The following is a 24,318-nucleotide window of genomic DNA, read 5'->3' as shown; positions in this document are numbered from 1 at the left end:
TGTCTCTCTCTGTCCCAAAAATAAATAAAAACATTGAAAAAAAAATTAAAAAAAAAAAAAAAGAATAATTTCTATACCCAGAGCTTATGAGGGGATTCAATGAGGGAATCACACTAATGTCTACCATTTGTTGAGTGCCCATTATATTTCAGGTGTTTCAAGCACTTGATGTCTTAATTCATTGGCTCTCCACAACAGCTCTGAGGCTAGACACACATATAAAAAATTAAATCCTGTGGATTTATTGTAGTGTCTGTTACATATATCACAGGCAAATGGAGTGTTCACTGTATCGTTAATGATGTCATCACCTTCATCAACACCAGATGGTAACAGAGGGCTAAGCCCCAATACTGAGGAGTGTAGGAAGACCTTTTCCCATCCCCAGCCCTCTCTCTTGTTCCTATCCAGGAGAAAATATCCTCACTATCACTTCAAAGCTTACAGTGCATACACTCTTCTGAGAAAGCAAGACTAACGACACGGATACTGTACCTGTTTGGGTACCTGTCCAAAGTTGCTGACAAACCCCAGGATGGTGCTCCTGATCAAAGGGTCACTGATGCTGCTGAGGTCCATTCTGTCACCATAGAAGTAGGGGTGGAAGGTATTAACAGCTTCTACCGCGGCTGACCCCTGCTGCTTGTACCCAAAAATGAGGTCTATCCAGTGGTGGAGGTTGGCACTGACAAAGTCACTTTCCAGAGCCTGGAACCAAAACCCAAAGAGCATGAAAAATGCAGGTCTCCCTTGGACTTGTGAGCCCTCTGCACAGATCAGGAGGGCACAGATGCATCAGGATGCTGGCTCTGCACAGGAAAGATGTGACATCTCCCAGAGTTTGAGGAGCACTAAGTGGGCAGACATACAGGCCACCCAAGGACCACCCAATTCCTGCCTCCAGCTAGTGGGAAAACAGATCTAACTGTTCCCAATCACCTAGCGCATTCACTCTATGATATAACCAGGAGGCGCAGAATACCTGTCTTGCATTGATATCTAAATGGAAGAGACCAGACTGAAAATAAGTCTTGGGGTCCTGTTGATCTCGATATAAGAAAAAGGGAGAGCTGATTCTGACCAGAGATGTCAGGAGTTTGAAACTAAGTATAGCAGGTAGGCGAACATGCTCTGGAGCACATTGGACCCCAGCACTGCCATAGATATTCCTTCACGTCTATGTCCTCAGTTTCTTCATCTTCTTCTTCTAAAAAATGGGGACAAGAACTGTACTTTCTCTGTGGAATTATGTGAGGTTTGGTTTGTGTCCATGGCTGGTGCACAGCGAGCTCCATGTAATAATGTTGACTGCAGTGATGGCACTGAGCACCTACAAGGTGCCAGGCACTGGCTTGGGGTTTGATGTGTATTGTCTCTTCCTGTCAACACCACCTTTCATTGGTAGATGTCATTACCCCACTTCTGGGGCAGGTTCAGGTATGGTTTTTGAACCTACTGTCTCAGTCCCCGACTCCCAGACCTCAGAACCCCACAGGGGATATCCAACCTCACTGAGCACATCTCACTGCACCCAAGTACCTAGAAATTATTGACATATTGGGTATGAGGCTCTTTCTCAATCATGTCTGGAAAGAAAAGGATAGAATCTACCTTTGAGAGACAACTCAGTCCCCAGGAATGTGAGCTTCCCTGACTGGGGCACTTCTGTCCAGTCCAAAGCATGCAATGGGCAAGAGCATTTCATCCACACACCTAAAGGGTAAGTCTATGATGACCTTGAGGAACATCTGCCCATCTGTAGCCTTCCCATCTCCAAGGAAGATGGACAGAAGAGTTTCCAGACTCAGCCATGAAGAATTACTCTGAGCTTACATCCTCTGAATGGGACCTAAACCTCAGCCCACTCAGGAACATGGCTCCTGTTGAAAGTCAGCAATATCTCTCTTCAACTAAAGGTGCCATCTGATAGGAAGCACAAAGAAGTTTAGCAGGGGAGCCCAAGCATGCTCCATCCTGCATGGGTACAGCCCAGATGAATGATGCCAGCTCAGATTAGGGCACCCAGGTTGGCAATATTCCTCAACAGTTGCCACACATGAGCAAGAGGAAATGTGGGCCAGTGTGTAGATTTTCCAGTTCACCTGAAAGATGGCACTTTTATCTAAGCAGAGCCCAACTTCAGGGCTGGGTCCCCAGACCCAAAGCCATTCGTTTGGGATTGTCTAAGCAACCCTTCGTTGATCCTCTGGGTGGACATGCCACATTAGTTTTCTGAGGTATATGGCCAAAGTGGCTTCAAAAAGGCCACAGGCCAGGACATCCGACCTTTCCTCTGGACATTTTTTCCTATCACTATAACCAACACATAGCTCATATCTTTAAGCTCTTCTAGAGCATCCTTTCCACCTCCTTTCTTTAGATGAAGCCTGGCTCTCCCCAAGATTCCAGTGGTAGCTGCTTGCTGAGTTACATGCCATGTGTCTTGGGGCCCGGAGGTGGTGTTGGTGTCCTCCCTGATCCACATCGCCACCTGCGGACCATTTTTCCTCTACCTTCTTGCTAAAAGAACAATCTGCTCCTCTGTGGTTTACGAAATTGAACTCTGCCCCCCTCCTCATCATCACTGCTGCCATCTGCCAACTCTTTGTCTCACTTATCAAACATGGTGACTCCTGGTCATGCCCTCCCTTCTTCTCCCTCACTGATTTCCACGTTTCACATCTCAGTTCCTTAAGTGATACTTCTCCAATGACTTTGCCTCCACTCCTAAAGCTACCTACTCCTACAGACACATCTTAACTCATGCCAGTATCCATAAGTGCTCTCTCTTCAGAATCTCTCATTCAAACATCCCTGTTGGTGAAAGCCACCTCTTCGCCTTGCTGATCATTTAACTACTCCCTAAGACTATTCTTCTGTTTTGTCAAAACTTCTAGTCTCCTCACCCTTTTACTTCTTTGCAATCTATCAACACTCCCTTATCTTCAGCAACACCTTGATGCAGCTTAGATTTAGCAGTTTATCATTTCAATAACATTCTGCTCAATGCATCTTGTTATGCTATTGAATTGTGTGTACTGTCTTTTCGCAGCACTCTGAACCAACTCAAATATTTTCTGTCTTCGTGCTTACACCAGAGTATCATCACACAAGAGGGCACACTGATTATCCCATAATCTTTGGTCACCAATTTCAAATGGACACTGAACATTGCCAGAAAACCGAGGAATGTTTCTCTAGTCAACTCATGCTTAATCACTCAAGATGACTAGTTCACATTTCCTACTCTCTCCTTACCTCTGACTCTCTTCCACTGTCTGTTTTCAGCCACCGGCCATACCTCCTACTTTCCAGAGAAAAGCACAGATACCAGTTGGAAATTCCCACATCTTTGTGACAATACATATAAACTAACTTTCATCTGCAACCCCTGACTGCCTTCCCTACTTAACTCAGGAATCTGACCCACCTTTTATCTAAAGCTAACCCTCTACCTGTGGTTTGTATTCCAAATACTCCTGCTTTCTCAAGAATGTATTATTCCTTTCCTTATACATCCAACCTCTCTTTCCCACTACCTTTTAAACTTGCTTCTTAAAATAAAAAAAAAAAAAAAGAAAACCATAATATTTCCTCAACTTTCCATCTCCTCCAGGTACTATTCTCTGTCTTTATTCTCTCCTTCACAACGAGGGTTTTCATTACCCAACCTTATCATTTCTGTTTCCTTATTATCATTCATTTCCTCTATTTCTTCACATGGACTTGAGTTACTGTCTTTTATTTTAGGATAAAGAACTCCTTTTAGTATTTCTTGTAGGGAAGATCTGCTAGTTATAAATTCTTTTAGTTTTATTTATCTGTGAATGTCTTAATTTCTTCATTTGTGAAGAATAGTTTTGCTGGCTATAAAATTCTTGGCTGATAGTCTTCGAGCACTTTGACTATTTCATACCACTGCTTTCTTGCCTCTATGGTTTCTGATGAAATATTAACTGTTAATCTTGTCAAAGATATCTTGTAAGTCATGAATGCTTTGTTGCTTTCAAGACTCTTCCTTTGACTTTCCTTTTCAAAAGTTTGATTATGATGTGTTTAAGTGCAGATCTCTTTGAGTTTATCCTACTTGGAATTTATTGAGTGTCTTGGATGTATAAATTAATACTTTGCATCAAAACTGGGATGTTTCTGAACATTATTTCTTCAAATATTCTTTGTGCCCCTTTGTCTCCTCTCTTTCTGGTACTTCCATTTTGGGTATGTTGGTGTTCTACAGGTGCCTAGGCTCTGTTCATTTTTCTTTGTAATCTCCTCCTGTTCCCCATACTGGATAATCCCAATTGATCTATCTTCCAAGTTTGTTGATTCTTTCTTCTACCTGCTATTGATCCCTTCTAGTGAATTTGTCATCTCAGTTACTGTGCTTTTCATCTCCACAATTCCTATTTGGTTCCTCTGCACAATTTCTATGTCTTTATTTATATTTTCATCATAGTCATACTTTCCTTTAGGTCTTTAAATGTGGTTTTAATTATTTGAACATATTTACAATAGCTGATTGAAAATCTTTGTCTAAGAAGTCCAAAGTTTAGGCTTCCTCAGGGACAGTTTCTGTTGACTGCTTTTTTTCCCCTCTGTATGGGTCACACTTTCCTTTTCTTTGTATGTCTCATAATTTTTATGGAAAACTGAACATTTTAGATAATATGATGTGTCAACTCTGGAAATCAGATGTTCCCCTTTCCCCAGGGTTTGTTGCTATTGTTACTGTTTGTTGTTGTTTGTTTAGTGACTTTACTGAACTAGTTCTATAAAGTCTGGGTTTTTTTGTTGGTGGTGGTGTAGATGGCCACTAACATCTCTGCTCTGTTAGTTTAATGGTCATCTTATGACTGGATAAAGATTTCTTTAAATGCCTAGAACCAGTAAGTCTTACAGTCTTTGTCCAGGGAGGGGCTCTGTGTGCATGCTAGGGCATGGCTTCAGAGCCAGCAGCTGCCTGGCAAACACTGCCTTTACCTCTCATATCCTGCTTGCACGGAGCCTCAGTGCTGGCCAGAAGTGAAGCCTAGGCCCTTCGAAGCATGAACACAGCCTTATGCATGAAAACGTCCCTACGAATGTGTGTGTTCTTCTAGGTTCCAGGAATATTTTGAAGTTTTTTCAAGGCCTCCTATAAAGACCTCATTCCCTAGTTTTTCCACTTAGGTTTTTTTGGTTAGCTTATTGTTTGCCCAATTATATCCACTGCCTCTGGAAGCAAGAGTGTTAAACAATTGTCTCTGGTTTCTTTTTTCACAAACGCCACTAAAGTAAAGGCTTTTGCATTATGCGGGCTCTGAGGTCAAATAAAGACAGCCTTGCTGGTGGGGTCTTTCAGGGAACCATTGACAGGTCAAATAATGACAGTTCTCTGGGTGTGGGGTTTTGAAGGAGCACCAACTTCATTCTTCCCCCTCCAATGGACTCCTAGGCTGTTGGCTTCCACTTTATTGTGGGCTATTGGTTTTCAAGGCTACTATGAAGCTGAAGAGGAGAAATGAGAATAGTGTTAAGTTAAAACATCCAAAGCTTGCTATTCTTACAAAGATTCAGTCATTTTTCTCCTCAAAGGAATACTCTCCTGATCTTTCCAAGCTTCTGGTTAATTTCAAAGGTTCTGAAAAGTTTGTTGTGACAATCTTTGCCATGATTCTTATTGCTTTTATGGAGTAAAAGATTTTCAGAGATTCCTACTCTGATGTTTTCAATGACATTGATCGTTAACATCCTAACCCACTCTAATTTAATCTTTACTCCACCAAAAGAGGTCTCCCCCTTGTTGTTACCACCCAGTTCCCCTGGGTCACACCTCTAATCTACATCTGATGGCACTTAATGTCTATCCTGTGTAGCACTTTGTGAAGTTATAATTTCCCTCTTATTCGTGTGGTTATTTAATCAAGCTGTCTCCCCACTAGACTATTAGCATCTGCAGTCGGGCCTGTAGAGTGAACCTGCTCACTCCCTCCAAGCCAATAACTTTTCTGAGAACATCTTAGCAGAGGGCTGCTGCCACCTAAAGGTCAAGTTCATTTCTGGTCCAACTACGCAAGACCAGTGACTTGTGGGATAGATGACTACCATTACTAAATTTCCGGAGGCAAGGATAAACCAGGGAAGAACTTTCTCTTGGCCAAGGGAGAAGGAGAGAGGAAAAGGTGTGGCTTTGTTGTTACCAGTCCGGCCCACCACAGATTCTTTTTTTCTTTTTAGGTACAATTTACCCGCAATAAATTTCACCCGTTTTATACAGACCGCTCAATGTGTTCTGACAAATGCATTCAATCATGTAACTACCACCATAACCAAGATATAGGACCTTTACATCAATTCTAAATGTTCTCTTGTACTCCTTTTCCATCGTTCCCTGCTCCAGAGCCCAGAACACAAGCTTTTTCCTGTTAACCTGGAGCATGGAGCCTAGCACATTCTTTGAGCTCTCTAGACCTAAGAGCCCCAGAAGTGCTTGTCATTAGCCCCCTGCTTGCAAAGAAAGCCTCCGTGGAGATTGAGAGGATACTGTGGTCTTTATTCAGGATTCCAGGGGTTCTGGTGTGACCCTGGTCAACTCACCTGTCTGTGCAGGCTGATGAATTTCCGAGGGTCTCCATCAGCCCAGGGAGGGAGTTGCACGTCCCCCAGGGCTGTGCCATCCTGCATGCAGCCTGAGTGGGGTGAGAAACAACAGGACTTTGGGTAAATGGGAGCCCGAACTGGGCTAACAACCAGGGGATACACACACTGTGCTGTTCAGGACTGCTGATTCCACGTAGATCAGTCCTGCACAGGCCTTACTGCTTCCTGCTTCTTCTGTCTGTGTGTCCCCACCCTTATCTGCTTGGAATATTCCTTCTTGGTCTCCAAGACCTCAGCCATCCATAAGACCCTCCTTGCTTCCCAGACAGGTTTGTGCGTGATTCACAAGTCCTATAAAATGACAGTAGTGTCGTCATTGTATGTCTTCCTTCCTGCTACTCTGTACCTTTTCATCTGGGCGCTTTTTATCCATTGCTAAAACAGTAAGGAGATCATAACAATAACAGTAAAAGCTATCGTATTTTGAGCACCTCACTATTCCAGGGCACTATGCTAGGTGCTTGGCACACATCATCTTATTGAATCTTCATTTAACGTTATAATTTATGCATTTTCTCTCCATTTTTAAAGTGAGGACAGCAAGGTTTTTTAGAGGCAGCTTCCCCAGACATTAGAAAGAGGAGTCTGGATCCAAGCCCAAGTCTCTCTCCTACCCATTAGCTGCACAACCTTGAGCGTGTTGCTTAACCTCTTTGGGACTCACTTTTCCTACCTGTAACCAAACCTCCCCCCTCTCCACCCAAGGCTGGTAGAGAAATGCTCACAATGTGCTCAGAAAAACTCCAGGCATACGATGGTCGCCCAGTAAACATTAGTTATGGTCTTGCTTAAACCCTGCAGGGCCTTCACAGTGCAACCAGAATAAAACCTTCTCCTCCTCTCTCTGGCCTACAGATTTGTGCCTGACGTGGCTTTTCTTACCATCAGTCTCAGCTCACCTGTCATCAACTCAGGCGGTCCTTCCTGGGGCCCAGCATAACACGGGGCCCTCTGAGTCACTCTTGAACCATTTTCCTACCTCGTTTCCTCGTAAAAATTCTCAGCATCAGACAGTATTTCACTTCCTTATTTGTCTATATTTTCTATCCCTTCCTTCATCCCCGTACAGAATGTAAACACCTTCAGGACAATCTGTCCCAGGAGGCCCAACTAAATCCCCAATGCCTGAAAAAGTTTCTGCATACAGTAGGTGCTCAACAGCCCCTTGTTCCTGACTTCCCTGAGGACACCTGGTCATTGGCACATGTGTCATTTTGGCAGCTGAGCTCCTGTCCGTCTCTGCAGAGAGCCTCATCTTCCTTTCCAGGGCAGGAGTGGTGCTGTCCCTCGAGCACTGTCCTCACCCCAGGCTGGCTTCCGTCCCTGACTGACTCCTTTCGTGGGCCTCCCCACATCTTGTGGGAAATGCCCTTCGTGTCTGTCAGGGTCTCATCCCAGATGCAGGTGAGACATCTGAGACTCTGAACACTGCTCAGGCCACCAAGTCCCACGGGGTCCAACTTGCTGAGTGTAGGCTTGGGCTGGGCACGTTTTCAATGCCCCACAGGTATTCTGGCCCCAAAACACAGCAGAAGAGGTGAGTACCCAGGGCAGTGGCCGTATCTCGCCCTCGCCCACCGCCCCCCCACCCCGCCCCCCGGCATCCGCCCCTGCCCTGGCTCGAGGTGCATGCCCCTGTGTGCTGTTTGGAGGAAGGAGGGTCCGAGGAAGGGGACCTCCGGAGCACAGGCGTGTGCTCGTGACAGTTCGCGAGTGCCCTCCACAGGGGGAGTGACCCCATCATTTTTCCTCTGTGGGGAGAGTCGCCCACCCCCTGCCCCGGGCTCTGACCACACGTCCCCTTCCACAAGTCACCCTTATATCTGCAGCAGAGCTCTCCCAAGGTACACACACAGTCACCGGGGGCCTGCTCGCTGGGGCTTCCTGAAATTTTTGTTACTCTTCTGAACCAGTAAGTGAGAAGGCATAGTTCATCCTGGGGTGGGGCCCGAAGCACAGGAAAGAGGAGAAGCCACCAGCATCTCCATACAACCACCCTTACATGCCATCTAGCAAGAAATCCGTCCCAGGAGTCCCAGCTTCTCTGGGTCCAACTCACGGAGTCCAGGGTAACCCATTTGTGGGCCACAGAGGAAAACAGGGACACAGAGGGGTGGAGGCTTGCCCAAGGTCACGTAGTAGGGCAGTGCTAGAACTGGCTGTTAGCAGGGCATCTCGCTGTAGCCTGAGGCCTGGGGACACCCCACAGGAAGGATCGTGAGTGGGCCAGGGTTCAGAGCAGCCTGGGGCCCAGAGTCCTTCCTTGGTTCCCACCTCGCCTTTGAGTGCTGCCATGGAGGGGAGACCTCACAACAACCACGCTGGTCTGGTGAAGGACCTGTTCGTCTAGTTGCTCAGCAAAGATATTGATGAAATTAGTCATTACTGATGAGCTTCAGGGGAGCGATCCCTGCACTGCCCAGCCCACCCTGGCCACACCCCGGCCTCCACTCACCGAACTCCACAGCATTGCAGTTGACTAGGAACTCGGGGAGGTAGAAGAACTCTGGAGTCAGCTCCCTGACGTCACTCATGTTCTCTCTGGAGGCCGACTCCCACGCGTTCTGTACACTGTGGAACATTCTGTCTGCCACATCAAAGCTTCCACCCTGCGAGGAAAAGGGGCCAACGTGATCACTGGTGTGCAGTGAGAACTCAGACTGTGTGGGCACCGCCTGTGTGTGCCTCACTCGTCTGCTCTGCCACTGAGGCACAGGTTCCGCCATGGGAGCTTTCTTTCCTTTCACGTTCATGCATGTTTGTTCAACCATCCTTGCATGCGTCCCATGGGTTCGTCGTGCATCTATTCACTCAGCCATTCTCCGGACCCTTGCACAACAGGCTTCCCCAGAGCTGGGCTCAGATCAGAGACAGGAAAACTGGGGTCTTTCATCTGCCCATTCCCCACATTTGCAAAGGGCCCATTCTGAATCAGGCACAGACAGGATACAAACACCCCACTACACCCCAGAGAGGGGGCCAGCCATACCATGTGGGGATTCCAAGGTTCCTGGAGGAGCTGACCCCTGGTGAGTTTGCAAGCCTGGTGAGAGAGAAGACGGCAGAGTGTTCCGGGCAGAGAGGCAAGGCCAAGGCCAGGAGAAGCAGAAGAAAGCAGGCTAGGTCAGGGCCCTGCTGACATCTAACAAAGCAGCCCGACAAGAGACAACAGGTCTGAGGATGAAGAGCTGGAGGCACACCAGCCTCCCAGAGACAGGAAGCCGGTCCGTGAAGTCAAGATGTCTGTATGCTCTCCACGGCCAGCCCTGGTTCGAAGGCCCATTTCCACAGGTGGCCTGATGCATCCCAGCCTTGGAAACTAGCATTGGACCAGGAAGACTTAAAGCAAATTCTTTCCTTGGATTCCCTGCTCTTCTCACCTGAATCATTAAATCTCTTTAGTTGATGTTACCCCTATTTACCAGGTGGCCTTGGGGCTGGGAAGAGGAAGAACGTCCAGGCTTTGTGTCTCCTGAAGTTTAGGGTCACCCCAAAAACACCTCCCTGGGATTGAATAGTTCACTTGTCCCCATCAAGCTGGGCCTTTGTTCAACCAGAACTCCTCCTCCTTCTGCCAACTTCTACAGAGTTCTTGTGGCCCAAGAACAAACGGGTAGAACCCAGAAGGCCGGTGCCCTCCTGTGCCCCCATCAGCTCCCTTCACTTCTCAGAGGCTGAGGTTTCTTGTCAGCATTTACCTAGGGAAGCTTTTGGGTAAGCAGCTACAGCAGTGGACGAAGGGTAAAGACGGGCCAAAGCTTTCTCTTGGCAAGTCTACTCTATGTTAGGTCCTTTATACAAACAGAGAGGATGGTTCTTAATCTTCATAGCAGGTGTATGAGGAAGGAATTGTACTTCCATTTTGCAGACCAGAAAACTGAGACTCCTGAAAGTTTACTGGTTTTCCCAAGGCTATCAAAGCAATGAATGGCAGAACCAGGTCAAACCCATGGATGCAAACACCAGAGGATATACTTTCTTTGCCCTTGTGCCAGTTTATTGGGGGAATCCCTGGGTCTGGGGCAAACGTGATCTACGACGTGTGGGGCAAGGGGTCTCAGCTCCTTCTGCAAAGGGACAGTCTGCCACATGCCTGAAGCAGGCCACACGTGGGCATCTTGGTGGTCTGGTTGGTTTTCCGAGTCATACCTGAGGATCCATTGAGATCCATGGGTCATTCTCTGCACATGGACAGGGACACCGAGAAAGCCAGTTGCCCCTGGAGTCGCAATTGAATACAGTACCTGGGCAGCTTAAGGACATGGCTTTTCTCCAAGGTCACTTTGCTCTTGGTGGACGTTAGGGGATGGTGCCCACCATCAGATTCAAATTGAAATGGAAACAAAATAGGGGGAGAGCTTTTAAATAAATCTGCACCTAACAAGTCGCTCATTGAAACATATTAAGAGCTTCGTATATTTAATCTGCAGCCCGAGTCTTAACATCTGCAGGAGATTGATGCCTTCTCGTCTTCCTGTATTCCTTTTGCAGCTTTTATGAGTGCTGATGGTAATCTCCTGAGAAACAATATGATTTGGTAATAAAAAGATTACCTGTATTAAATAAAAATAATATATACATAGGAAATATTGTTAGTGCTACAAATCTGGTTAAAGATATTACCACAAAGAAAAATGTTATTTTTTTCACAGCTGTCTAATGCATTTTAGCAAAAGTAATATCTTTAAAACTTAAGCCTGTATTATTTATAAAGGAAGCAATAACTGATTTTCCTATTTCCTATATTAATAAATGCATTTGCATACATTTGTTTCAAAATTAATGGGTTTTCTCCCCTGTGCAATACAAAAGAAATGCCAAATTCCCTAGAAGAAAAAGTACAGCTGCTTTGTTTCTTGTACTATAAGTCTGTGGGTTGATACAAACTCTGGTGGCTTCCAGCAATGAGTCCCAGCCAGGACTAGGTTTTCAGGAAAGGAAGGAAGGAGAAAAGGAAGAGAAGGTAGCAAAAAGGAAGGGAGAGAAGCAGCGAGGCAGAGAGGCACCATGAAGTTCTACAGAGTGCCGCCATCAGGAAAGCCCAAAACAAAATAAAATAAAACCACAACAAAATTAAGTCTAGAGATTGGATGGAAACAAAAGGATGAGAGAGAATTACTGTGCTAAGATTTGCTCCTAAATCGATTCTGCAGATACTCTTGAATATCAAGAACAATGAATCCTATGTGTATCCAACATACTGAAAAAAACAATAGTAAGATTATAATTATCTATGAAGGAACAGCCTCTAACATTGGCAGAAGACTTTTCCCATGTGACTTTAAAGCTAGAAGGCAAGGCAGCCAAGGCTGGAGGTTTCGGAGGCAAAAGGTACAGGCTTTGGATTTTATGTCCAACTGATATCACTCCTTCATGAAGATGCCAGAAAGATATTCTAAATATTTAAAGGGCTCAAAAACAATATCACCCTAGGTATCTTTCCTCAATTAAAATACGTCAAGAGGTGCAAAATTTTGCTACCCAGGACGAATCAAAATCGAAAACAAAATAATGGGGAGAGAAAGGAACAATAAGGACTTCTGCTGGAAATGGACATGATTTAAAATTAGAAGTCCATGATTATGATACGTCTATTAAAACTGGAAACAGTCTTGAAAGGAGTGTTCCTTGTGTGTGAGACCAGGAAGTCTGTGTGCACCTGTGTCCCAGGGTAAGCATTTCAATAGCTACATTCTTAAATTTTCCAGTCTGCACAGGGAAACTCTGTTGCAAAATAACCATTCAACTCTTGACCAACACCCTCAGGAAGTTCAGCAATTACATGCACTCAAGGATACTTACACACGGGTATTTGTACGTGATAGAAAGTCTATTCTTCCTTTCCCATGGGACTGACCCAAATCAACCCACTGCCACATCCAAATGATGGGACTGGTTTTATGAGCTGGCTGACAACCCATTCTCGTGACAGATGTTCTTTCCAGTAATTTAAAAGTGTCCCATGTAAACAAATCACTTACAGGATGCTGTGTGCACATCAGTTGATCTAAGCAGCTGTCCTTTGTCCATCAAAGGGGCAGTGTGCAGCAAGTGAAGAGAGCACCCTAGCTGTGGAACCAGGCAGACTTGCCTGGAATTTCAGCATTACTTACACTATGAACACCAGTGAGTTTATCTTATCTTATCTTATCTTATCTTATCTTATCTTATCTTATCTTATCTTATCTTATCTTATCTAATCTTATCTATATTATGGAGAGAGAGAGAGAATCCCAAATAGGCTCCATGTCCCAAATGGAAGCCAACGTGGGGATCGATCCCATGACCCTGGGATCATGACCTAAGACAAAATTAAGGGTCGGACACAACTGACTGAACCACCCAGGCACCCCACAGCAGTGAGTTTTTCAAAGTCGTAATGTCTACCACACTCTTCTCCACAACCTTGGGTGACTGTTATAGTTGTGAAGATATGTATGTGTGAGCACATGAGTGTAAGTGTGCGTATGTGTGTGTGAGGTGCCTCCCACAGGGCCAGGGACACAGGAAGAGATGCCCACAGAGCCCCACCCCTACGCCCCTCTCCCTTCACAGACTAGGAACAAAGGAGCAATCCTGGGCTTGGGCCCTGACCTCAGTGTGCTTGGGGAAGGTAACCAGGAGCTCAAAAGAAGAAGAAAAAGACTGTAAAAGTTATTGGAAGCAGAAGGTGGGATATGGGGGAAAGTGAGGAGGGGTGGGATCCTGGGACAGGAGCAGGAGGAAAAGAGCAAGAATATCATCAGGGCAATTTGGAGACACCACCACCTCCAAAGAAATGCAGGGGTGAATGTGTGCAGTTGAGAGAGAGCTGGGCTTGACCTTCTGCAGGCTGCTTCAGAAAAATGCCAGGCTTGGGGTGCCTGGGTGGCTCATTCAGTTTATGCTCAGGTCAGGCTTAGGTCATGATCTCACAGTTCATGAGTTCGAGCCCCACGACAGGCTCTGTGCTGACAATGTGGAGCCTGCTTCAGATTCTGTGTCTCCCTCTCGCTCTGCCCCTCCCCTGCTTGTGCTCTCCTTCTTTCTCTCTCAAAAAGAAATAAACTTTAACAACAACAAAAAAAAGGAAGATGCCAGTCTCTAACACCCCACTCAGTGAGCTGAGCTATAGGTCTGGCGGCGAATTTGGAAAGCCTGTGTACCAGCCGGGCTGCCTCATCAGCCTTGCTCTTGACTGCGGGTGGGCTGACCCCAGAGAAGCCATTAGCTTTTCTTCCTGTAGGATGTGGCTCTTTACTCAATAAAGAAAACCCACAAAGGCATTTTGAAAAACCTGCTGCCTACTCTTACAGGGACGAGGGTGGACATATACAAAGCACTTAGAAACAGCCAAATGGGGGGGCACCCGGGTGGCCCAGTCAGTTAAGCGTCCACCTTCAGCTCAGGTCATGATCTCACGGCTTGCGGGTTCGAGCCCCGCATCGGGCTCTGTGCTGACAGCTCAGAGCCTGGAGCTTGCTTCGGATTCTGTGTTTCCCTCTTTCTCTGCTCCTCTCCCGCCTGTGCCCTCTCTCTAAATAAATAAATATCAAAAAAAAAAAAAAAAAAAGAAAGAAAAGAAAAAGAAACAGCCAAACGGTTCCCCCGCTGTATCTCCCCTAATTGCTAGCACCTACCATGTCAGAGGTTATTTTAAAGGAGTGGGGGACAGAGGCTCAGTTATTCAACACTACCAATTAGAAAGTTCTAGAGCCAGGACTTTGCCCCAGGTCTGCCTGTCTCTATTACATGTGCCCTTTCTGATGCTCCTTGTTAGGTCAGTATAATGATAATTACACCTTTGTTTTGGACACAAGTGCACCCGGACCCACGGCCCTGCGCCCACGGAGTTCCCAGGTGTTGCTCCCGGGCGGTTCTCTGTTCTCTCTGCAGTTAGCATATGTCTTCCACTAACACCAGCCATCTCGCCTCAGGTGGTTCAGAAAACCCTTCCCCACCGCTGGTAACAGCTGCCTTCACACGGGCTGTGACTTAATTAACACAGCACTTTATTTCAGTTTCTTATTAAATGTAACAGCAGCAGCAGCGGGGCCACTGTGCCCTCGCTGGGGCGTGGCTGCCTTGCTCTGCCCTCCCCGGGCTGGCCTCATCTCGGCCCGGGCGCAACCTGCACTCTCGTCAGGGCATGAACAGGGCACGGCCCTGGCGGCAGCGTGGCCTCCCGCTTGCTCGACTGTCTGAGGCTCACGGGCACGGGCGCCAGGCGGGTGAGGCGCCCGAGAATGACAGCATCCCAGGAGCCAAGCCCCCAGCTCTGGCAGACAGCGGCGTCATACCTGCAAGGGAGTGGGGTCAGCAGCACACAACTGGCTTGTGGCACCGCCCATCTGCCATATTTTCTGGATTGTAAGACTCTAGCATTGGAATACCGAGTTTGAGGCAGAAAACCAAACACCAGCAACAGTGAGGAAGGCATCGATTCCAAGGCCAGCCCAAAGTCAGTGAGACGTAAACATGAAGGGAACAAAGCACCCCTCACCCTCAGGGATCAGAATACGCTGCACGGCAGTTCTAGGCTGTGCGGGAGGGCCCTTCCCTCTGCCCACAGCCCCGCTCAGGGGCAGGACACGGAGCCCAAGGAACACGCTGCATCTGCCCCTTGATAGTGCACCAGCCCGCACTGGGGGCAGCGCATGGACACATGGCTCCCCACACCAGAGGCGTTACCCTCGCCAAGCCATCAAGGGGGCAAGCAAGTCACTCTGGTTTATTCATGCTACTAGGAAGAGGCAGAGTTGGCCTAATGCATAAGGGGGAAGCATGCACCTTCTCATACTGACTTTTGTATGTCCATCTGGCTCTGGAAACGTCCAACATCCTCGGTTCCCTGCCCTCCAGATAAATAAAGAATCGCGCCTGGATTCTGCACCTTTTCTACCTTTCGTAGTCTTCCCTACCCCATGGTCCATGCTGGGGATGGAGGTCTAGGCCACTGAGAATATGATCAGGCTCGTTTACTTGTCACTACACAGGGGTGGAACAAAGGTCTCTTGAGAAGAAATGAGCCTGCCCCTAGGAGGCAGGGTAGGCCAGAGGAAAGAGCTGGACTTGAGGAAGATGCCAGAACATTCCTAAGGAGGTCTGTGAAGGCCCTAAGATTCCCAAAGGAGAACCAGGTGCACCCCCCCCCCCCCAGATGTAGCCTTTCACTCATTCCCTTGGGAGATAAAATTGATCTTTTATTCTAAGGAAAAAGCAGAAGATGGTGGGTTTTTCTTATGACTCACTAGAAGAGGCAGTTAAAAGTAGCACACATGGAGAACCTAAATGATCTCAACTCACATGGGCCAACATGCCACAGATAGATTTGAACCAGGAAAAACCGGGATTCAGATCGGACTTCAACACAAGAGTCAAAGGGCTGAAACTAACATGGCTACATGTGTGCCACCCAAAAGCATATAAAATTGGTTCTATCTTGCACTGGTTTAGACCATCTCAAACAGGTCACCAATGGACCAAATCAGCTTTAAAAAGGTCAAACCAGGGGCACCTGGGTGGCTCAGTAGGCCCTGACTTTGGTTCAGGTCATGATCTCGCGATTGATGTGTTCGAGACCCGCGTCGGGCTCTGTGCTGACAGCTCAGAGCCTGGAGCCTGCTATGGATTCTGCTTCTCCCTCTCTCTCTGTCCCTCCCCTGTTCATGCTCTGTCTCTCTTGCCTCAAAAATAAATGAACATTAAAAAAAACCTTTTTTTAAAAAAAGTCAAACTAGTTGTGACTAACTTCAAAGTGGTCTTAACCCAGTATCTTTGTGGGTTCGCAGCACACCTGTTTCACCTGGCTCATGCCATCTCCGAATGCTTCTATGTGGTCCAGACTGTCTTGAGTTAGCTTAGCCCAGAGGGGACCAGCTTGAACAAGTTCAGGCTTGCTCACACTACATCTGGCTGATTGCAGGGAGAAGAAGGGAAGTAACAGTGATTGATCACCTACGTGGTGTCAGGCCCTGAGCTAGGGGCTTTACCCCCATTTCCTTATTCAATCTCAACTGCTCGGGGAGCTGTGCATAATTAACCCTCATTTTCAGGGGTAAAATAACTTGCAGAAGATTCTGTATCTGTTAAGCAGTAGAGCTGGTGTATAAACCTTAGAGCTGACACCTTTTCTATTTCACTGTGCCCCCTCTCCATTGAAAGGACCCTTAGTAACAGGTAGGGATGGGGATTTAGCGCATTAGGCTAAAGCGACAAAAGAAAGCTTTTAAAGCATCCAGAACTGCCTGGAGGGAACGCCGTAAGGGCATGCATCACCATCATCATCGACAGTGATCATCGCTTCTTGTGGATTAATGAGCAACATCTGGATGGGATTCCTGGCATGGGCTAGAGCTCTGGGACCGTTTGTTCTCCAAACCAAACTTACTTAAAATGCTTGTTGCCTGAGAAAGGCTCAGGGGAAGCACACTTATTATTTTTGAGTGAATTTCCAGGGAGAGGAGGTTATACAATGTCTAGACAATCCATGCCTTTAAGGAGAACGAACACTGAGCCAAGAAACCAGACAGGAGGGATTTTGCTCCTTATGGGAGAAATCACCTTGACCTTGCCTAACCCGTTCCTGCCCGGGGCTCAGGAGTTAGATTTAGTGCTGACCCAAGGTAGCCTTTGGTCTCTCAGGGGCAAGGTCACCTGAGCACAAGAGCGACCTTGTTGGTGAGGTCAGACCAAAAACCACAGTTCCTGGAATATTCGTGGTTTCTCTCTGATGAACTTTGCTATAGGAGTAAGTCTGTGCATTTTCAGTGGCCTGCTGCCCACCATGGCTCGAGCCTTCCTCTCCATAGGACACTTGTAAGGCCCGGAGCAGGTGAGGCTTTACACTTGGGCTGTGTGCTGCATTCACTTTGGAGTTGACTGAGCCAGCTGGCTGCAGCTGGGCTACCCAGTGGCTCTCCCCAGTCAAAAACTGTGCCCCTGGGACAACCTGGGAAGCAGGATCCCAGTGATAAGGTCAGAAGGGAAAGGGAGAAAATAAACTTCTCAGCTGCCTGCAAAGGACTCTGTCCCAGCAATCCCACCTGCCTTGGACAGCACCACCCACCGAGAGCCAGACTTGCTCACCTCACGGTGTACAGGGCCACCAAGGAAAACACAAGGAGGCCCAGATATATATTTAAATTGCAGATAAACAACAAATAATTTTTTTAGTAGGAGTCACTTTATCTGAAATTCGAATTTACCTGGGCATCCTGTATTTTTATTTGTGGAGTCTGGCAACCCTAAGCTGGCATGATGAATGATCTATTAGTTTATGGGTGGGTAAGTTGGTTAGTTTCTCTCTGGTTCAGCTACTCTTTATTCAAATGCTTTGTCCTTTTAAGCCTTTCAACCTGTACTTAGCATAGCTGTCTGCATTCTGATGTCACAGTGATATTCTTTTCAGTCTTCCTTCTTTGTGTTTATTTTTCTGAGTTTTGACCACCTACCTTCAAGGAAGTCCTCAAGCTTTCTGCTCTTCCTTTTCCACTAAAACCTACTTATGTTAACTATGTTTTTGCCCATATCTCTCATTCCTTATTTTTAGAGTCTTTTTGCAAGCCTATTGGGCAGACATTGCAGGTGTCACTGATAATGAGCAGCTTGCCTTGGTTGGACCGCCCAGAATCCTGGAGCCAGCATCAAGTGGGAGTCACTGGCTGAAGACTGGATTTGTACCAGGGAGATCCCTATTTCACCCAAGCCCAGCTCTTAGTCGGTGAGATATAGGTGTGTGCGTGTGCATGTGTGTAGGGGAGTAGAGGAACTCACCTGCAGAGAGCAGAAGGCCTGGGTATAGGGTGGCATCCGGACCAGGTAGGAGGCGACAATGATGGCCGAGGAGTAGTGAGTGTAGTAGTGACACTGGACGGTCATGTCTCCTGCAATGAAAGGACATGCCTGGGATGGATTTCTCACCTGGACTGGGGCAGACTGCAGACACACAGGCTCTACAGTGCTCAGGCATGAGCAGCGAGCATAAGCCCTGCTCAAGAGAGCACCCGCAGGCCAGTGGAGCCTTGGTTCTGCTCACAGATGTCATTATAATTTGGCCAGGAGCCACCCATGGTGAAAAGCACATTCAAGACCCTCAGCTGCACCCCTCAAGTCCTCAGTGTTCTACTCTCAAGAATGTGGGCAGAGCCAAGCTCTGGGAAGGCGGTAGTCAGGATTCATGGGGAGACAGTGCTTTGGTCTTCTGACTTAAGGGGTACCTAGAAAGCCTACGATCCCAGCAGCACAACCAGCAAAGGCCTGAACCAGCTCCCTACAATGACTGCGCAGTCATCTTGCTTCTAGCCCCAGGCCTGGCCTGAAGCCCCCCCTTGTGCTGAGCAGGAGTTCCCTAAGTCACAGTTGTCTGGAGGTGGTTGCAGGTCCCAAACCCAAAGGGCAGCTCAAATGCACACCCAGAGTGAGATGGGAGAGAACGGGGCCAAAGCCAGTGGGATAGAGTACTCTCCTGGCCTGCTTCTGTGGAAACAACTCAACAACACCTGGCAGTCGGAGGAACAGCAGGGCAAGAAGGGCTTGCCCAACCTTCCACATCCTCCCATCTGCCCCCAGCAAGTCTGAGAGCCGGCCCCATGCGGAGCAGGGGTCCCAGGCAGGCCTCCACAGGCTGTGCAGGATGCAGCAGGAGCCTCCCTCTCCTGCTGAGAATTGCTCACTAAAAGCAGGGCCTCTGGGCCATAAGCCTTTCCAAAGTATGCCACCTCTGGGTCCCAAGGGAACTTGTCATGGTTCCTGGATGGCTGCTTCTTATTTTAAATTACACATTTATTGCAAAGCGTTTGACCAAACCAATGTAGCTAGCATCAAATGCATGGTAGAAAAATTTATTTTTAAAATACATTCAGGGCTCCTGGGTGGCTCAGTCAGTTAAGCATCCAACTCTTGATTTCAGCTTAGGTCATAATCTCACAGTTGGTGAGTTCAAGCCCTGCATCGGGCTCTATGCCTGTTTGGGATTCTCTCTCTCTCTCTCTGATACACACACACACACACACACACACACACACATACACGCACACTCTGTCTCAATAAATAAACTTAAAAAATACATATTCATTGAAGTTTAAGAAGTGAATAGATCTAAGGAAAAAAATTAAGGCAATAGGAGTTCCAGACGCATGTGAATGTGGCGAAAATTGTAAAGGTGGGGGCGCCTGGGTGGCTCAGTCCGTTAAGCGTCTGACTTCGGCTCAGGTCATGATCTCGCAGCCCGTTAGTTCGAGCCTCGTGTCGGGCTCTGTGCTGACAGCTCGGAGCCGGGAGCCTGCTTCGGATTCTGTGTTTCCCTCTCTCTGACCCTCCCCCATTCATGCTCTGTCTCTGTCTCAAAAATAAATAAACATTAAAAATTTTTTTTAAAAATTGTAAAGGTGATATGCAGATGAACAAAGTTTGGGAACTAGGTTCTGGAGCCTAGATACAGGCTCTGCCATTTAGAAGGTGTGATCTTGAACTCATTGCCTGAACTCGCCAAGTTTCAATTCCTTTCTCTTTGAAATGGGCCATTGTATTTCTGCACGTAGGCTGGCCTGTTCCAGGAATATAGAAAGTGCTGAATGGATGCTACCTCCCTCTGCCTCTGCTGGCCCCTGGGTATGGAGGTATCAGCTCTCAGCACAGCAGTTCTCAGTCCTGGCTGCACCTCACCAGAATTTTTAGAGCTGGGGCCCAGACATCAGTATTTTTAACACTCCCCACACCCAGGCCCAGGTGATTCTTCCACACAGCCCAGGTGCAGGCCAGTGGATTCGAGATGTTCTCTAGCCTAACATAATTGTTTCCAGGCTAAGGGACAGCCTAAATAGTTACCAAGGATCATTTCAAAGCATTCAGATGAAAAACACTGCAGAAAAAAGTCAAGCTGGGATCTACCCACCTTCAGTTTTCTCAACTTCTTTAAACCTCTGGATAAATTTCAGCTTCCTTTCCTTGGTCTGAGCCCCCATGGGCCTTGAGAGATCGCGGAAAGTCTTGGGATTCGTCAAGTTCAATGTCTAGAAGGCAGATGTGTGGCTGGAGTTAACTCCCCTCAGACCCTCTTGTGACCCAGCGAGACTTCAGGAGCCACGCTCTTTAGTTTTATGGTTCTCTTTATTGGTTTATTGTCGTTTGGTCTGGCCCCCCTCTGGTGATTAGCAGGCGTGCTGGGGTTTTATGGCCCCAGAGCCAGTGATCCACAAAGACTTAATAGGGGAGAGATGGAAAATAAGAGGAGGGGAAGATTGAGTTCACACTGAACCTGTTCCAAGTTGACCCAAATCAGAACATCGCCACCAGTGACTGAAAAGAGACTTTCAAAGGAATCCCTGTTGTCTATGAGGCTCTTGGCTCCAACCCTCACAGGAGAGCAGGATACTTCCGTAGTTCACAGTCCTTCCTTAGAATCAAATGTATTCTCTAGGAAGTTAGAAGTCCTCTGGAGAGGAGATGTGAGGAACGGCCTCATTTCTTCCAGAGCCCACTCCCTTCCGGGCAGTGAAATGTCGTCCCTTCTCCTGCCCCGGGGAATATAATACAGAGCAGTGGAGACCTGAAGTTTTTAAGGCTAGGTGTCCTTGGAGATGTTTGCTTTCAGCAGAGGTGTTCTATGTGTTAGGAGAGGAACTATGCATTCCCCAGGATTTGCATGTCTTATAGAAAGTGTTTCTTTGAACCTCCTTTCCTTTTCACTAGCAGTGAATCACTGCAGTCCCCCTAAGGAGGCAGGGCCAGTCTCCATCTCACACCTACAGAGCCGGGGGCGGGGGGGGGGGGGGGGGGGGGGAGGGCCAAGCGAAGCAGGCACTTCTCAGACCCCTATGACAGATAGATGGCACATGTGGAGACCCATGCCCAGCGACTGCTGATTTTGCCAGGACAGAATGGGGGTTCATAGCCACTAGATCTCCAGATTCTCCAAAAGATAGTGTAAATCCAGATTTTTAGGAGAAACCTCCCAATTATTAAATATGGGTAAGTAATCAAAATTTGGGGCTAAACAAAAGGAGCTCGTAAACCCCCACTTTGCAACATGTGAGTTAAAGCTGGGATTTGCATGTTTCATTTCTGAAATACCTCAGCCCCAAGTGGATCATTAGGGAAATAAAAGGCAACATATGGCTGGTGAGAAAAGTTTTGTGTTAAGTGTCTTAAGCGGGGATGGGAGGTCATAAAAGACTGAGGCTCCCTCTCCCAAAGCCTGGCTATCAGCCATCCAAACAGCCCTAGGCAGGACTGGCCAGGGCTTGCCTGAACCAGGACCCAGCCACCCTCCGTGCTTTAGACACTACAACCCTCTGGACGGCCAGAGCTCAGCTGGTTGGGACAGTGCTTCATCGCCAGGTCGTTCCCAGCAACATCACCTTGGCCCAGCTGTGCGAGCTGTCCTCCTCCCCTCCCTTGCCTGCTGAGGTCCAGGGACACAGACCCGAAGCAGAAATTATCTGGTATTGCCATCAGCCTTACCCAACCCTTTGTGTCTCAAGTCTAGATCCTGGGTAAAATCTACATACCAACATCTCAGTTGCTGAGGTCAGGCTACCAGGCAGTGATTTCTTCTCTTTGGGTCTCTCTCTGTCTCTCTCCTCTCCTCTACCCACACCCCCACCCCCCTGCCCAAATACACATGTTGATTCAAGGAACAAGTTCCATGGCCTACTGCCCTTGAAGGACTAGCGTTGGTCCATGGCAGTGTCTCAGCAGGTGGGGATCAGTTGCCTTGATAGCAGTGAGTCAGCCGGGAAGCCCTCTGGGGCACATGTTAGCAACTGTCCTCATCATGTTGATCATCCCATATGTGGGGTCACCTTCCCACAGGTGGGGCTGGACAGAAACCCAAGCAGCCAGATTCCAAAGGCCTCCTCTGGGGTGAGGGGCCGAGCACAGAGCAGCCCTCAGGGCCAGGTGGACTGAACCTTGCAGTGGGGGCTCTGCGTGCTGATTTAGTATGCTCTGGTCTTCATGGTCAGAAAGCCTCAGGACATTTGAACAGCATCCATGTGAATACTGTACCTGTGAGGTGTAGTCGGCCAGGACCCAGGGAAACACGGGATACTGCATATAGTCATTGTACGTCCTTCCAGCCATGGTGTTGAGGTGCATGAGATACTCAAAATTGCTGATGTCCCTTTTCTACCAGAAGAGACGAAGAAGAGATAAAGCAAACGTGATTGGCATCTTCCTAAGGGCCACGGGAGGTCAATCCCTAGTCTTCTGCAGCCCTCACTGTGTGGGTGAGAGCAGGCAGCACACATGTCCACTGCTCCCCGTGCACCTTCTGCACAAGCCAGGCCCGATCCCAGAGACTGTGCTAATTGCAAAGGGAACTGAAGCAAATATACTCAGGAAGCAAAGTCAACCAGAAAAAAAATATATAGCTCAGCAGTCGCTAGCCCAGGATAAAGCCATCTTTTCAGTTAACTGTTGGGTGTGAAACTCAAAAGTTGATTAAAACAAGAGCACAGATGCTGCGGGTAAACTTACTGCTGGCCTTTTTATGATTTAAAAAAATTAGCTGAGGGGACCTTGCGGTCACAGAGAAAGAAGCCCTCGCTGAGAGGCTGAATGATCGGTCTTCTTCTGGGGATTTAGGGACTTTCTGTTCTGTCCCTGCCTATTGGGATAACACTCATTTTTAGGGCCTTAAAAGGTACAGTCAAGGTGGAATCAGGGACTGTGTTTGGGAAGACTTTACCAAGGCCAGTGGGTGAATGAACTGCCCACCTCTTATTTGGGACCCGCATTCTGTAGTCTCTCTTGGCCCTCTCGTTGGAAAAGGGTTTTGGACAGGAGTGACCAAGCATTCACTTCTTGTTGCCACATGATGTCTAGGACTGGCCTTCTTGGGGCCCCTGTGCCTCTCACGAGAACCAGAGGCCAAATGTGAGTCCATTCAAGCTGGGAATCACATGTGTCTTCTCAGAACAAGAAGTGAACGCGTGTGCCCCTCTAGATTGTGTCCATTTACACATATGTGTATATCTGCATGGGTGGAGCATGCGCGTGCACATGGGACATGTGTACGTGCACACACACACACACACACACACGCACACGTACACTACCCAGCTCTGACTCCAAGCCTCAGGTACCGCTTTTGATCACTGAGATCTTTTGAGGGAAATATTTGGGACATTTTGATAAATTAGAAAATAGGACCCCTCCAACTGCTGGGATCTGAGCTATTTTCTGATTTGCGTGCCCAGAGGGTTTTCCCAGACCTCCGGTCCTCTAAGGGGGTCACTGTACCTGCCACCTCTGTAGCATGGTCCTGTCGGAGCCGGGGTATCGCCTGTGGAACAGAAAACAATAGTGGTGACCAAATATCTCAAGGCATGGATGAGGGGAGAGGTGGCAATTTCTGGGGATCTATGGGGCCAGGAAAGCCACAGACTTCCAGGGCACACAGCAGCTCGCCTGGCAGGATAATAATAACAAGATTATTATCTAAGTTCTTCTTGCCCCCACACCACCCTGTCACTTTGGTTCTGCTGTGATGCTAGAATATTCTACTGCTTTAGTGTGGCCTGTGGAGAAGTCATAGGGCCACGCAGAAGCAGGCTCAGAGGCCTCGCTACCCCACACTAGATTTCCCATGGGCACGTGTCAGCCTTCCTTACCCATGTAAGTATAATATATGTGATTATTATATACTGACATGTGACTATAACTTATGTATATAGTTTTAAAAATGCCAATGATAGG

At 47.6% G+C, this 24,318-nt stretch overlaps 1 protein-coding gene across 6 annotated transcripts in view; it reads right to left on the bottom strand.

Annotated features, from left to right (window-relative positions):
* WDFY4 (WDFY family member 4) overlaps positions 1 to 24,318 on the bottom strand; it is a 295,121-nt gene that overhangs the window by 19,412 nt on the left and 251,391 nt on the right. For all 6 annotated transcript variants that reach the window (XM_086680248.1, XM_086680247.1, XM_086680245.1 and 3 more), the window contains 7 exons: positions 23,863 to 23,905; positions 22,627 to 22,746; positions 20,513 to 20,630; positions 18,394 to 18,503; positions 9,095 to 9,248; positions 6,577 to 6,668; positions 496 to 708 (listed from right to left, as the gene is read on the bottom strand). In XM_086680248.1, coding sequence (XP_086536374.1) covers positions 496 to 708; positions 6,577 to 6,668; positions 9,095 to 9,248; positions 18,394 to 18,503; positions 20,513 to 20,630; positions 22,627 to 22,746; positions 23,863 to 23,905 — 850 coding nt within the window. The remainder of the gene's footprint in view (positions 1 to 495; positions 709 to 6,576; positions 6,669 to 9,094; positions 9,249 to 18,393; positions 18,504 to 20,512; positions 20,631 to 22,626; positions 22,747 to 23,862; positions 23,906 to 24,318) is intronic.

The sequence above is a fragment of the Puma concolor genome, chromosome D2 (assembly GCF_028749965.1).
Source record: "Puma concolor isolate L17-30 chromosome D2, mPumCon1.1.hap2, whole genome shotgun sequence".
Classification (NCBI taxonomy): Eukaryota; Metazoa; Chordata; class Mammalia; order Carnivora; family Felidae; genus Puma; species Puma concolor.
The sequence above is the reverse complement of the archived record's forward strand: the minus strand, read 5'-3'. Positions and strand labels throughout refer to the sequence as shown.